This window comes from Pleurodeles waltl, chromosome 12 (genome assembly GCF_031143425.1).
Source record: "Pleurodeles waltl isolate 20211129_DDA chromosome 12, aPleWal1.hap1.20221129, whole genome shotgun sequence".
NCBI classification, from domain to species: Eukaryota; Metazoa; Chordata; class Amphibia; order Caudata; family Salamandridae; genus Pleurodeles; species Pleurodeles waltl.
Genome location: NC_090451.1, coordinates 590,010,279 through 590,024,661, shown reverse-complemented (window position 1 = coordinate 590,024,661; position 14,383 = coordinate 590,010,279). Strand labels below are relative to the sequence as shown.

Below are 14,383 nucleotides of genomic sequence, written 5' to 3'. Positions count from 1 at the left end.
ACAGGTTGCGGCAGAATGTTGATGATAATGGTATAACTTTCCAGAGATGAGTGCCTGAGGCTGTCAAATGATAGCGTCCTTTCAAGGTTATTCCTTCTCTTGGAAATTCTGGCTGGGAAAGAGTTTATGAACAGGGTGAATGGGGGCTTTTGCATGAAGGTCTTTATGTCTGAAAGTCGTGTGCCTGTACACAGACACACACACACAGACAGACACAGATTTTGATTTTATTGATAGGACTGCGGCAATTTTCTGGCGATATGGGCTTCAACTACCAGGAAGATTACATTAGCCATTGAAGATGGGAATTTGACCAATCTATTCTCTTTGATCTCCAACACTAAAATATAACGGGACCATGTTCAGTTACTTACAAACTCTCTTCCACTACAGTCCTAGTCCATCAAACAAAAGGAAGCTAGTACGAACACACAAACAAGCAGCAGTTTGTCCCCAGCACAATTTGCACCATGTGAACCTTGTTAGATTTTGTGTGGTATGTGGGGGTGTAGGGGAAAGAAGACAAATCTGAGTTTTGTAGCCCTCAATAGGATTATTACAACAGTATCCTTCCCAGTTCCGAATTACAGAAGTTCAAATTGTGAGATAATACCGAACTGGAGAAAAAATGTATACCGTGGTACTGGTATTTCCCTGGGAGATATTATTTGAGTGGTAATTCTGAGAATGAGAGCAACAGTGAGAATTATCCCGAAACTAAAAGAAGTAATATTTATCAATAGTACAGATCTGCAATGAGGTAGGGAATGGGGAAGAGTTGGTCAAAAAGAAAAAAATACTTTAGGAACAGAGATGCACTCAAAGATGTAATTTGTGCTTTCCAGGACTACAAAGACAAAAAAACATAATAATATGAAAGCCCAGTGAATACCTTGGAACTTGTCAGCCACATTTAATCGATCAACCTGGCTGTACCAAATTGATATGGGCGATGGCTGTCCATGAAACATGACTACGGGGGCATACCTTTGAGTCACAAGCTAGCTCAAGAGAATTCAAACCTGGCTGCTTTTCTCATTCCCTTTTTCACAAAATATGTTTGTTCCTGCAAAGCTAGCTCCGAGAGCAGTACAGTGGTACTCTGCATAAATAAATATAGCCTGAGCATCAAGTTAGCTAGAATATTAGTAGTAACTGGCATTTTGCCCTGAGCACAACCTCGACACCAATTTGCAAGGTATCAAGGGACATGGGAAACTGAGAAATCGATGGCTAGTTGAATTCTGAGTAAGTATTTTTTCAAGTTTGGGAGGTTAATTGTCAGGCGAATAGTCATACAGATCTTAGAAAGATTTGAAATCCTTGGAGAGATAAACTTGAATTTTGCAGAAATCAGTCTTAAGCATTTTATTTATTATTGAATTTGTGAAGCATGTCAAGCTTACCCAGAGGGTGGAACAAGAAAGGTCACTGTAGCAAATGCACTTGGAGGAGAGGCAGAGAAGCTAGCACACTTGAGAAATATTACGACAGTAGAGGTGGCAGCAGGCCGGATAGGACAAATGAGGGCAAGCAAGCGCGTTAGTTTGCAAAGAGTGAGTTTTGTCTTAGTTCTTGCACCTCAGTGCTGCCAGATGTCCAAGTATCAGAATGCTGCATCCAATGGGCTATCTTAGACAGATTCTAAGCAGAAGAAATGAGTTTTCAAGCCTTGCAGGTAGGTCAAGAAGTCTTTCTCAAGCATGAGGTGGGCAGGGAAGATATTCAATAGTGAGGGTTTTATATATGTTAGTAACTTTGCTGAGAGTGCAGTGATGGAGGGATATATGAAGGAGTATTCAGTGCTTGCAACTTTTACTGGCAACACCAGTTTTGCTGGCGGGTGCTGTGAGCAATGTTTTGGGGTTCTTAGTTGTGATTAAACTAGGGTACAGGCTGTGCGGGAAGCGTGCAATGAAAGTACAAGCTGCACACAGTTTGAAACTCTATGGAGTGAAGTGGGAAGAATATAGTGTTAATAAGCTCTATTTCTGATGGATGCAATGCTGCAGGTTCGACGTGAAGATCGCAGTACTAGCCTGTTTCAGTTAGAGGGTACAATACATTATTACTCTGTTAACAGAATACAATGGTAGTCAGCACAGCTTTGAGGGAGAGTCTTCAGTGTTGACGGGCCATTTGAAGAAAAAAATGAAATATGTGGCAGACTGCGGGGAACGGGCAGTACGGGCACCAGTGAGGGAAGTGGAATCTGCGGTAGGCACCAAATTGCATTGTTGAAACGCCGAGGGGCGCGTGCGGTGCTGGCTCGAGTATCCGATTCTCTCAATCCAGTAACTTTCAAGGGGCAAAGACAATAGCGGTTCAGCAAACCACTGCTCCTAGCACAGGGTAACCTGCAGCATCTCACTATTTACCAGCATCACTTTAACAGCTCGCCGTGCACGTTACTTGGTTTGAGTTAAAGTTGCCCTTGCCATACTGATATTTACATGCCCTGAAAAACGTGTTAGGTTTTACCAAAGCTGAGGTAAAACTTTCCAAATGTAAACATTCATAATGAAATGGGTAGTATATTGTCACTCTTAATTAAATGAGTGGTACATTTTAAAATATTATTGTGAACACTGAAAATTTGCATTATTTTTAAATGTCTTACTGCTTACCTTGCCTGCGTTTCTGGTGCCGAAGAGCGCGCCGCCGGTTCATGACGCAGGCCGCCAAGGTGCTGAAGACCACCGCCATGCAGAGAAAGCAGATGCCCGCGATGACGCCAGCCATCACAGGCTGCGGCAGGATCTCAGGGAGCTGGGTCCGGGACGGGTACACCTCCATACCTGGCAAGATATAGTCAAGTCTATGTACCCAGCTCAGGATGTTGGGGAGAACTGGCAACTTAGAGCTTTGCATATTTACATCTGACATTCAAAACAGTGTATGAACAGCCACGATACACCACAATTCTTGAATCACATAATCTAACTCTAATAGATTGAGATTACAAAATAACAAACAAAGAAGGTCCCACAGCTGGCAGAAAGAGAAACAAAGGTGTAGTAGAACATAAAGGAATACAAATTTGTTGTCAAACCCATGACTTGCAAATCAAACTATTACTACGGCAGGAGGGTGAGCTGTAGCTGGTTCAAATGAGGGCAGTTCATGCTGTAATTACAATGCATATTTTGTTGTAGGCCAATTCATTACTTTAGGAGTCCAAAAGACAAAGCACAATTGGGAGTTCACTGATCTGAAGCATTCGGTACAGCTCTAGTTTGGAGAAAGACCCTTAATGATCAGAAATTCAGTGGTTAACAACAAACTATCGGACCTTAGATGGAAACTGCCATGTATTGCTTATTTTAAAAGATGTCCCAGGAAGCATTCTTTCTGGTGTGCCTTTCGAATAAATGGCAAGAGGTGAGTGACAAATTTAGCAATTTAAGCTTTCATTACAACCAACATGGCGAAGGCTGACTCACTCCAGCTCTAAACGATTTAATCACAAATAATGTTGGTGAATGGATGTGTACCATTTCTCTTTAAACCTTAGACTGCACAGTGAGAGGTGGGTAACAACTCTTGTTAACCTTTAGAAGTTTAATCTAAACTAGCAAGTCAACATGAACACATTTCTTATTTAACATTTGCAGGCCAAGCCACAAACAATAAATGTCAATACTTAAGATATTTCTCTACATCCTACAGACCCCATCATGAAGACCACAAAAACAACTCTATACTTAACTATCACAGCCAATATCCATCAACAGGGAACATTTCTCTCTTAACTCGAAAGGGCAGCAGTAAATCTAACACGTCAAAAGGTGGGTAACGTATTTCTATTACTTAAAGGGTACATCAGAACGAGTACACATCAACATGTGGCTAACATCTTTCTCTAGTGCTTAGAGGGTACATCAGAACAAATACATGCCAACAGGAGATTCACATGTCTCTAACTCTTACAGGATATATATATCACACCATATAAAAGCTAATAAGTAACCTCCCTCTTAAACTATCACACCGAATAGACTAGTAAGAGAATTTGTTGTAAATCTTGCAGGTTCTATTAGAACAAATACATGGCAAGAAATTGGTGCATCTGTCTTAACTCTTTACAGCCACTATCACGACTAACATAGATCAACAGATCAGTACCATCTCTGGAGTTGTTCCCACATGGGCTTCTATAACTAGGTAAGCTCATTTACATGATTAACTAAAGCTTCCTGGGTCAGATCATTTATAGGATTCTCAAGCCTGCGTGGGAAAGGCAAACTGTTTGAGATTTCTGATTACTGAAGCCCATCTGTTAGTTATGAATACCAGAAAACGTATGTTTATGGTTTTTTAATGAATAAAGTCAGAAAGAAGAGGGCCACATTCTGGTGGTCTCGAAAAATTGATTATCATATATTGGTCACATGCATACTTACCTTCACGATATTCAGGAAGACAGTATTTTTGCCACACTATTTTGGCAAGCTGATACTTAAATCTCAATATTCTGGTGGAAAATCATTGCAAATAGAATTGTGATAAGAATGGTCAATCCTCTGGTGTCAACTCTCTCTCTCTCTCTCTTTCATTCGTTCATTCATTCATTTTGTGGCGTGTATAGTGTCCAGTTCATGGACAGTTTCAACAGCTAACAGGAAAAGAGGAACTGGAAAATCGTAACTAAGCTTGCACAGTAACGGGACTGCATCGGCGTAGTAGATGAGTGCATGTGTTCTTGTTTGTGGCAGTCTGCCTGCATCTACGTTCTAGGTCACTTCACACCCTTACTGCCAACTGGAACTCACCAGGCATATGGTGTATGGTCAGGTTCCAAGTCCGGTGAGGGTTCCAGACTCTGTGGGTTATTGCGCAGAATGAAATGAGTATTTTCCTGTAGGAGTAGTTTTGCAACATGAAGAATTTTCTGAATTCACAAACTTTGCATTATTCCACCATCTAGTGGTTGAGTCATGAATTGACTTTTATTCTTTTCCTCCTTTCTTTGGTGGGCATTGTCAAGTTGCTAACATTTTGGTACTACATCTCTCCTTTAACAATGTCAGGCATCCATCCTGGAAGCCCCTCATTATGGACGCCACCTTTATATTATTGTTTTTCTCTTTAACGGCCTTTTTGTAGTTTTAATTTCCCCTTGTACTGTATGCTGATGTACTCCGCCTGTTGCAAATTCGTGTTCTTTCCTGGGAAGGCAGGAGGGTAGAATGTGAATCTAGTAACTTCTTCAAGCTGCAAAACTACTACTATAGATAAATACTATGGAGGCATAGAGGAGTCCCAAGTTCTATTTAAAGACAAGTCATGCTGCACCCAAGATTAATTATGTACACAAACCTGGTTCAAAGACCAGCCGAGGCACAGAACTACTTTTACGCCCACTTCAAGATCAGAGTTTGCTCTTCGATCTTGATCACCATCTTGGAACACCAACATCACCATAGAGATTGCCCTTCCCTACAAGCAAAGCCTTTAACATGGCATATATGTATGCATTTCTTCAGACATTATTTCAAATGTGTGTTGCATAACAAATAAGCTAACTCCACTGAAACATGTCGACAAATCATTGAGATTTGACCTATCAACACAGGACATTCTTATATGACAATTAAAATTCATGAATGTTCACTGATGTATACAATTGAGGTGTATACGCTTAAAAACAGGTTGATTTATCTTAGAAGAATCTTCCTATTTTCTTGTGATGATTTGTAATGCACATTTGTATATGTATGCATGTGTTATTTTTTAGAACCACATTTTACAAATTTTCATTGAATCAAATTCATAATTTTCTAGTAGCTTGCTATTGCTATTTGTTTGGGCACCGGTTTATGTATGTGAGCTTTGCAAGATTGAGTGAACGTGTAGTATAAGTGATTTATATTCTTTAATATACACTGAGGAAGCATTTATAGGTTTGGTCTTAATAATTCTGTGTCTTTGTTTTAAGGCAGTGGTTCCCAAACTTTTTCGACCCAAGGCTCCCTTGACCTATTGGCCATTGGCTGTGGCTCCCCATTATGTCATTTTTTTTGACGGGTGAGGGGATGTAAACCAAGACTCTGGAGCACTTCAATTTTTCTCCCTAAAAATAAATTGGGATGAAGCCGATAAAGGGCTTCTGCAATAGGGACTTGTCTTTAGTGACTTGGAGTACGCACTGCCAGTAATCTGCTGCTGCAGGCCAATGCACAACATTTTTGTCATGCTCTTTCTGCCTGCCATAGCGCTTTCTCCTTGTTCCTGGCAAGTAAAAAAAAAGAAAAAAAGAAAAAGAAAAAAGCACATTAGCATTTTTGATCTCCGATCCTGCAGCACCACACTTGGAAGTTCCACATATGACAATAGACCTGATTCAGGCCTAAAGGGGAGAAATGCATTCTCCTGATTCTTTTTTTTTAATCTCCCACTTTCCTCTTAAATGTTGACATTTTTGTAATTTAATGATTACTCTCTTTTCTTGGGTAGCTGCAGAACACGGACAGAAGTAACACTCCATCACTGTCCTGATTGTGCCTGACTCTGCCTAAACGGACACACTCTTTATTTATTAGGCAAGACGTCACGCACTGGTCCAAACCATTCCAGACGCTGACAGCTGTGGCTTCCATACCCCCCCCCACATGGGTAACTCAGGGCAGCAAATGCAAATTACAAAATACTAACAAGTTTGATTTTTGCACTGCGATTCTTTCTTTTTCATACTACCGTACGGCTCTGTTTCAAACATAACATGTTTAGAATGGAGCCGTATGGTAGTATGAAAGAGAAAGAATCGCAGGGCAAACAGTGCTTAATTTGAGCCAGTGCTTTCTGCAGGGCTTAATTTGAGCAGGAGGTTTCCAGTTTTCTGCATCAGACATTTAGTAAGAGCAAAAGATACCTATGGGAAACATGGAGAAAGAGAAAAACTAAAAAGCATCACAAAGGGAGAAAGTAGAAAGCTGCATGAGTGAGCTGAAGGAGTAGGGAGTGGCTGTAAATAGATTGAAAAGGCCCAAGATGGCTTTAGGATTACCGCTGCCTCAGTGTTCTGTGCATGCATATTTAATTGCAGCAGCCACATGTTTCAGAGGAGAGCTTTCAGGTACGTTTTTATTTATAAATAATTAAACACTGAGTGGAAACAAATCAACTTGATGGGATTTACAATTTACTATGTAATACTGCAAAACACTAACAAGTTTGATTTATTTCCACTGTGATTCTTTCTTTTTCATACTACTGTTCGGCTCCCTTCTAAATGTAACTTGCCTTTAGAATGGAGCCGTACAGTAGTATGAAACAAAAAGAATCGCAGTGCAGATAAATCAAACTTGTTAGGTTTTTGCAATGTTACGATGTCTTTTGTAAAATCCATCAAGTTTGGTTTGTTTCCACTGCAAGTCTTTCTCTTTCATACTACCATGCAGCTTTGTTAGCTGTATGGTAGAATGAAAGAGAGACTTCCATTGAAAACAAATCAAACTTGATGGGTTTTACAACTTACAACATAACATTGCAAAACCCTAACAAGTTTGATTTATTTCCACTGTGATTCGTTCTTTTTCATACTCCTGCACAGCTCCATTTAAATGTGATGTATTTTTAGAATGGGGCCCTACGGTTGTCTGAAAATGAAAGCATTTTAGTGTTCCCTAGAAGTGTGCGGCGCCCTTGGTGAGTTATGATGGTACACTAGGGAGCCACGGCGCACACTTTGTGAAACACTGGTTTTAAGGGGTTACTCTCTATTTTATTGGAGTACTTTCAAATCATGCCCGTGCCAATTCAAAGTAAAAATATATTTAGGAAATATGGGATGATGAGGGACTTATACACAATATTGCCCCAGAGATATTGTTTTTTCGTAAATATTACACCACCCTGTACACATCTCAGATTGACCAACAGATCTCAGATAAACATCTAGAACACTGTACTGATTCAGTTTTGCAACCTTCTTTTCAACCAGCACAAATCCATGCTTTAATGACACCTATATCTACGGAGTATATACACGAGGCAATAAATTCCACCCCGAGGGGTATGGCTGCTGGAGTTGATACTCAACCTAGTGAAATATATATTATTAATGCAAGAAATAATACATTTGTTTCTCTGTATCATAAAAAAGGATCTGTAAAGGAGCTCCATGACCAGGATCTTGGAAGTTAGCCTGAATTAGAGTTTTGCTTACAAAAAGACAACTCCAGTCAAATTACAAACTCAGACAGACCTACATCACTGCTAGGCACATACTTTAAACTATTTACACAGATAAATGCTAAAAGAATAAATGCTCTGATAAGCCACCTTGTGCCCCCATGGAACATGGCTTTATACTGGAAGGGACACTACTGGACACACCAATACAATAATTTAATTGATTGACTGGTAAGAAACCACTAATATTTTTATTTATTTTATTTTTTATTTTATAGAGTTATTATGCTGCTTATTTGTTTACATTTCTCCCACGTTGTTTGACACTGTTTACATTTGATGCTTGACCCCAGCTCCTGTTTCCAGATATCCTTGGAGGTGCTTGCGCAATCTGCTTGGGTCCATTTATGTTAGTCTTTTAGTAACTGCTACCGGCAAGCAGGCTAATGTTTATGAAACTGTGAAGTGCCTTGTTGAGAGGACTTATGACCCTGGTTTTAACAACCTACCTAATTCTGTATCTGATACTACAGTGGTGTAGCAAAGATGCTGTGGGCCACAGTTCCAGCAAGGAAAATAGGCACCACTCCATTTGGTAGAACAGCAGTTATAACTGGGGGGTGGTGGACACCTCAGGTTTCTGGGTCCTTATGCCACCGCAGCATTGACAGGTACACTAAAGATAACAAGAACCTACCTAAGTACCAGATATTTGGTTAACACCTCCTCTCTGGCACGTATTTGTGCATGTGTTTGCCTTCGAGCTGGGCTAGTCAGGTGCCTGAAAGAGCATCTTCTGCATTTTTGGGAAAAGGTCCCTAGAGCCTTCTACTCTCCTGAGCCCACATACATTTTAACTAATTTACACATTCTTCAGTAAATGGTACCTGTGACATACCCAACTGAAACACACAAAGAAGGGCAGCAGGGGTACAAGTAGAAACAACTGGTCACAGTTTTGGGCACGGAGTGTTTAACAAACCCTCTGTGGATTATTTTTTCGTCTAGTGTAACAACATATGACTTACAGATTTAACAAATGTTTGAACAGATGTTTTTTTTTCCACTGTATTTCACCCATCTATACATTTCAAGTAAAATTATGTCAAGCATACAAAAGTCAATTTTCACGTTAGAATCTATGTATGGCAATAAACATAAAATCAATGCAAATACAATATAAAAAGTAACAAGTGTAGTGGTTATTTCCACTGCGTGTGTGGCGGTTGAGTGTTCCCAAGGATTCTGTTCAAATCTATGGGGGTGCAGTGTCAGCATAATGTGTCTTTTTGTGTTATGTGTATATACGCATGACCGAACAAATTCCAATGGAAACTGTGCACACAAAACTGATTTCTCCACTTATGAATGCCCTGTTAAGGGGATGGTGAGTTAAGTGATTGCCTGGCTTAATTGTGGCTACCAGCATTAATCACTGAGCAGTGCAATAAATGTGACTTTATGTTCATGGTTCAAGTAATATGCTATGTGCCTTAAACACTGATGTCAGTCAGCTAAATATTCTTTATTCGGCTGATCTAAAGCCATAAAAGCACAGAGTAAAACAGCACAATCATAAAACTACTTAAAACATTACTTTAAAACATTCTTAAAAATAAGTTTATACCATTACAGAAAAATCGCAAGAGTTCATATTGCACAAACGAGTCACACAACTCCATACAGATTTTTTATCCTAATTGCACAGCGAACAAAGATTAACACTGCAACACAGAGATCTAAGTCACACAGGTTTTGCATAAAGAAAAAAGCTTCTCTGTGAGAGCTAATCTTGGAAAAACACAGAATTGGTCTCAAGAAACATCTGGCGTTGAGCGACTAAATGAAAAAAAAAGAGTGAAGTGCATAGTGATTTGCTTCGATCAATTTGGCAAGGTTGTAGTCCAATCAGCATCCCTGGGAAAGGCTACTAGTAAAAAAAAACAGACAAAAAAAAAAATACTTTTTGCATTAAAAATTGATGTCAAATAAAATTCAATGCCCAGCGATGTTTTAATGAAGCAATAATTGTCGGTACTACTTAATTTGTCAAAGTGTGCCTGGTGGAAGCTACGCTGTCTTTCACTATGGACCTGACATTTGGCTTTATATCTCTCGGGTTGAAGTAAAGGTCTGCAAAACCTAGATCAGTGCCCTCCCCCTTTTAGCATAATTGATCCAAGGAGTCGCAAGACATGATGCAGGGAAAAGCAATCTTCTAAAACATCTTTTGAGAGTGAAGCCACTATCCTTCCCCAAATTCTGACCCAGCGTAGCAGGGATCCAACTTAATCCTATCCTCCAGGGGGTACAAGCACACCTTCGAGTGGCACATTAACGAAGCGGTGGCTAGGAGAATGGCAAGAGGCCTTGTTAAAAACGTGTTCTTAACCTTTTCAAGAGGACGAGCGCCTTTGTACCCCCACACCCCAGCTCCATTCAAATCTACCAAAATGCACTTACTCTTGTAGATGCTAATCATCTCGCACACTGGTCTGTGCCCTATTCGGCCCACAAAGGTGAATACCACCCCCACAGCTCTTTGGGTATACATAAGCCTATTAGAGAATAGACTATGTAACATTAAGCTGTGGTTGACAGGCATAACTAGATCATTAAAAGTCTTGACCTAGTGAATTTCCATACCACCAAAATAGAACATTTGGGTTCTGACATTTTTTGGGCCAATGCTCACAGCAAAGGATCTACTAAGATTAGTTCTTAAATCAAGCCCTCCCCACCCCCCCACCCCCAATTAAAACTATAAACACAGTCTAAAAGACACTGTACACCATTTGTGGTTCTTGACATGAGGATTGTGTGTTTGGCATACAATAAAACAGGTAGGGCACTTGACTTCACTTTGGGGAGATCTTTCCCTGCTTTGCCCATAATTGCCTCATGATCATTAATATAAATAAGGAATAATAAGGGAGCCATCACACACCCCTGTCTGACACCCATAGAGGATTTAATTACAGAGGGAAGTTCATCCTCAGTACCAAACCTGACCTTGATCAGACAGTCCCAATGGATCCTCTGCAAAAACCCAATTATGCCATAGTCAATTCCCATCGTTGCCATAATCTCCCAGAGCTTAGATCTGTTTCCCATGTCAAAGGCTGAGGAGAGGTCACTAAACGCTAGGTGAATGGAACCCCTCCTTACCTTGACATACTTGCAGATGACCAGCTGGAGAGTCAAACATTGCCCCACTGTTCCCAGCCTGGGACGAAACTCATATTGGACTCTAGCTACGGAAGCTGTTTCCTCCAGACAATCCTCCAGTTTACTTGCTATGATTCTACCAAGGGTCTTGAGGGAGCTATCAAGAAGGGAAATAGGTCAGTAGCAGCAGGGCTCATGATGGTCCCCTTTCTTAAAAATAAAGATCACTACTGGTTCCTTACACATGTATCTGAGGTCACACTGATGGAAGCGATTAAGACATTTGCTAAGATCGGGGCCCACAGCGCAATCTTATCTTTGAAGAAATCTAGAGGATATCATTGGGGCCAGGTGCTATTCCGCTGCACTCTGACTGAGGGCGGCAATTACGTCCTTAACTTCAATAGAGTCTGAAAGACTGGAATTTATTGATTTCAATGCGAAATTGGGTTCCCTGTCCCATGCACAGTCTCTAATTTTTGATCCCTGGTATGTGGACCTAAATGATATGGATGCCAGGTGAAGATTACAATATAGACACCTTGCAAATTAGGACCTGATAAATGTGGTCTCTTCTAGTGGTACTATCCCTACTTTCATTGGGCAGGGCTTGGGAATAATAATTGACTATGTTTTTATGACACGTAGCCTAAAGACTTTAGCTAAGGGGTGCTGCATCTGTGCCACTGAGTGAAAATGTCACTTACCCAGTGTACATCTGTTCGTGGCATCAGTCGCTGAAGATTCACATGTTGTGCATAGCCCGCCATCTGGTGTTGGGTCGGAGTGTTACAAGTTGTTTTTCTTCGAAGAAGTCTTTCGAGTCACGGGACCGAGGGACTCCTCCTCTTTGTCTCCATTGCGCATGGGCGTCGACTCCATCTTCGATTGTTTTCCCCGCAGAGGGTGAGGTAGGAGTTGTTTGTTAGTAATAGTGCCCATGCAATGGAGTGAATAAGTATGTACCTATTTAAGATTTCTATATATTTACAAATGTACAAAGTTGAAGCTAACTTCCAAACGGCTACAGGCTCCCGGGGAGGTGGGTGGGCACATGTGAATCTTCAGCGACTGATGCCACGAACAGATGTACACTGGGTAAGTGACATTTTCAGTTCGATGGCATCTGTCGCTGTAGATACACATGTTGTGCATAGACTAGTAAGCAGTTATCTCCCCAAAAGCGGTGGCTCAGCCTGTAGGAGTGGAAGTAGTCTGAAATAAGGTTCTTAGTACGGCTTGACCTACTGTGGCTTGTTGTGCGGATAGCACGTCTACACAGTAGTGCTTGGTAAATGTGTGAGGCGTAGACCATGTGGCTGCCTTACATATTTCGTGCATTGGAATATTCCCAAGGAAGGCCATGGTAGCGCCTTTCTTTCTGGTTGAGTGTGCCCTTGGTGTAATGGGCAGTTGTCTTTTTGCTTTAAGGTAGCAGATTTGGATGCACTTAACTATCCATCTGGCTATACCCTGTTTCGATATTGGGTTTCCTGCGTGAGGTTTTTGAAATGCAATAAACAGTTGTTTAGTTTTTCTGATGTTTTTAGTTCTGTCGATGTAGTACATTAGTGCTCTTTTGACGTCTAATGTATGTAGTGCCCTTTCAGCTATGGAATCTGGCTGTGGGAAGAACACTGGTAGCTCTACCGTTTGATTTAGGTGGAACGATGAAATAACCTTTGGCAAAAATTTAGGATTGGTCCTTAGGACTACTTTATTTTTGTGTAGTTGGATAAAAGGTTCTTGTATTGTAAACGCCTGAATTTCACTTACTCTTCTTAGAGATGTGATGGCGATGAGAAATGCAACTTTCCAGGTTAGGAATTGTATTTCGCAAGAATGCATAGGTTCAAAGGGTGGACCCATGAGTCTTGTTAAGACGATGTTGAGGTTCCATGAAGGAACAGGTGGTGTCCTTGGTGGTATAATTCTTTTGAGGCCTTCCATAAACGCTTTAATGACAGGTATCCTAAATAGTGAAGTTGAATGGGTAATCTGCAGGTATGCAGATATTGCTGCGAGGTGTATTTTAATGGAAGAGAAGGCTAGGTTCGATTTTTGTAAGTGTAGTAAGTAACTACATCCTTTGGAGATGCGTGTAATGGTTGAATTTGATTATGATGGCAGTAGCAAACAAACCTTTTCCATTTGCTTGCATAGCAGTGTCTAGTGGATGGTCTTCTAGCTTGCTTTATGACTTCCATACATTCTTGTGTGAGGTTTAAGTGTCCGAATTCTAGGATTTCAGGAGCCAGATTGCTAGATTCAGCGATGCTGGGATTGGATGCCTGATCTGTTGTTTGTGTTGTGTTAACAGATCTGGCCTGTTGGGCAACTTGACGTGGGGTACTACTGATAGGTCTAGCAGTGTTGTGTACCATGGTTGCCTTGCCCATGTTGGTGCTATCAGTATGAGTTTGAGTTTGTTTCGACTCAATTTGTTTACTAGATATGGAAGGAGAGGGAGAAGGGGAAAAGCGTACGGAAATATCCCTGAACAGTTCATCCATAGGGCATTGCCTTGAGACTGCCTGTGTGGGTATCTGGATGCGAAGTTTTGGCATTTTGCGTTCTCCTTTGTTGCAAATAAGTCTATTTGAGGTGTTCCCCAACGTTTGAAGTAAGTGTTTAGAATTTGGGGGTGAATTTCCCATTCGTGGACCTGTTGGTGATCTCGAGAGAGATTGTCTGCAAGTTGATTCTGGATCCCTGGAATAAACTGTGCTATTAGGCGAATGTGGTTGTGAATTGCCCATTGCCATATTTTTTGTGCCAGAAGGCACAGCTGTGTCGAGTGTGTCCCCCCGTTTGTTTAGATAATACATTGTTGTCATGTTGTCCGTTTTGACAAGAATGTATTTGTGAGTTATGACTGGTTGAAATGCTTTTAATGCTTGGAAAACTGCTAGTAGTTTGAGGTGATTTATATGAAGCTTTCTTTGATGTACGTCCCATTGTCCTTGTATGCTGTGTTGATTGAGGTGTGCTCCCCACCCTGTCATGGAAGCATCTGTTGTTATCACGTATTGTGGCACTGGGTCTTGGAAAGGCCGCCCTTTGTTTAAATTTATATTGTTCC

General features: G+C 40.8%; 1 protein-coding gene across 2 annotated transcripts in view; it reads right to left on the bottom strand.

Moving 5' to 3' along the window:
• The window catches only part of IGSF9 (immunoglobulin superfamily member 9), a 466,550-nt gene that overhangs the window by 122,921 nt on the left and 329,246 nt on the right, over positions 1-14,383 (bottom strand). For both annotated transcript variants that reach the window (XM_069217763.1, XM_069217765.1), the window contains exon 16: positions 2,628-2,798. In XM_069217763.1, coding sequence (XP_069073864.1) covers positions 2,628-2,798 — 171 coding nt within the window. The remainder of the gene's footprint in view (positions 1-2,627; positions 2,799-14,383) is intronic.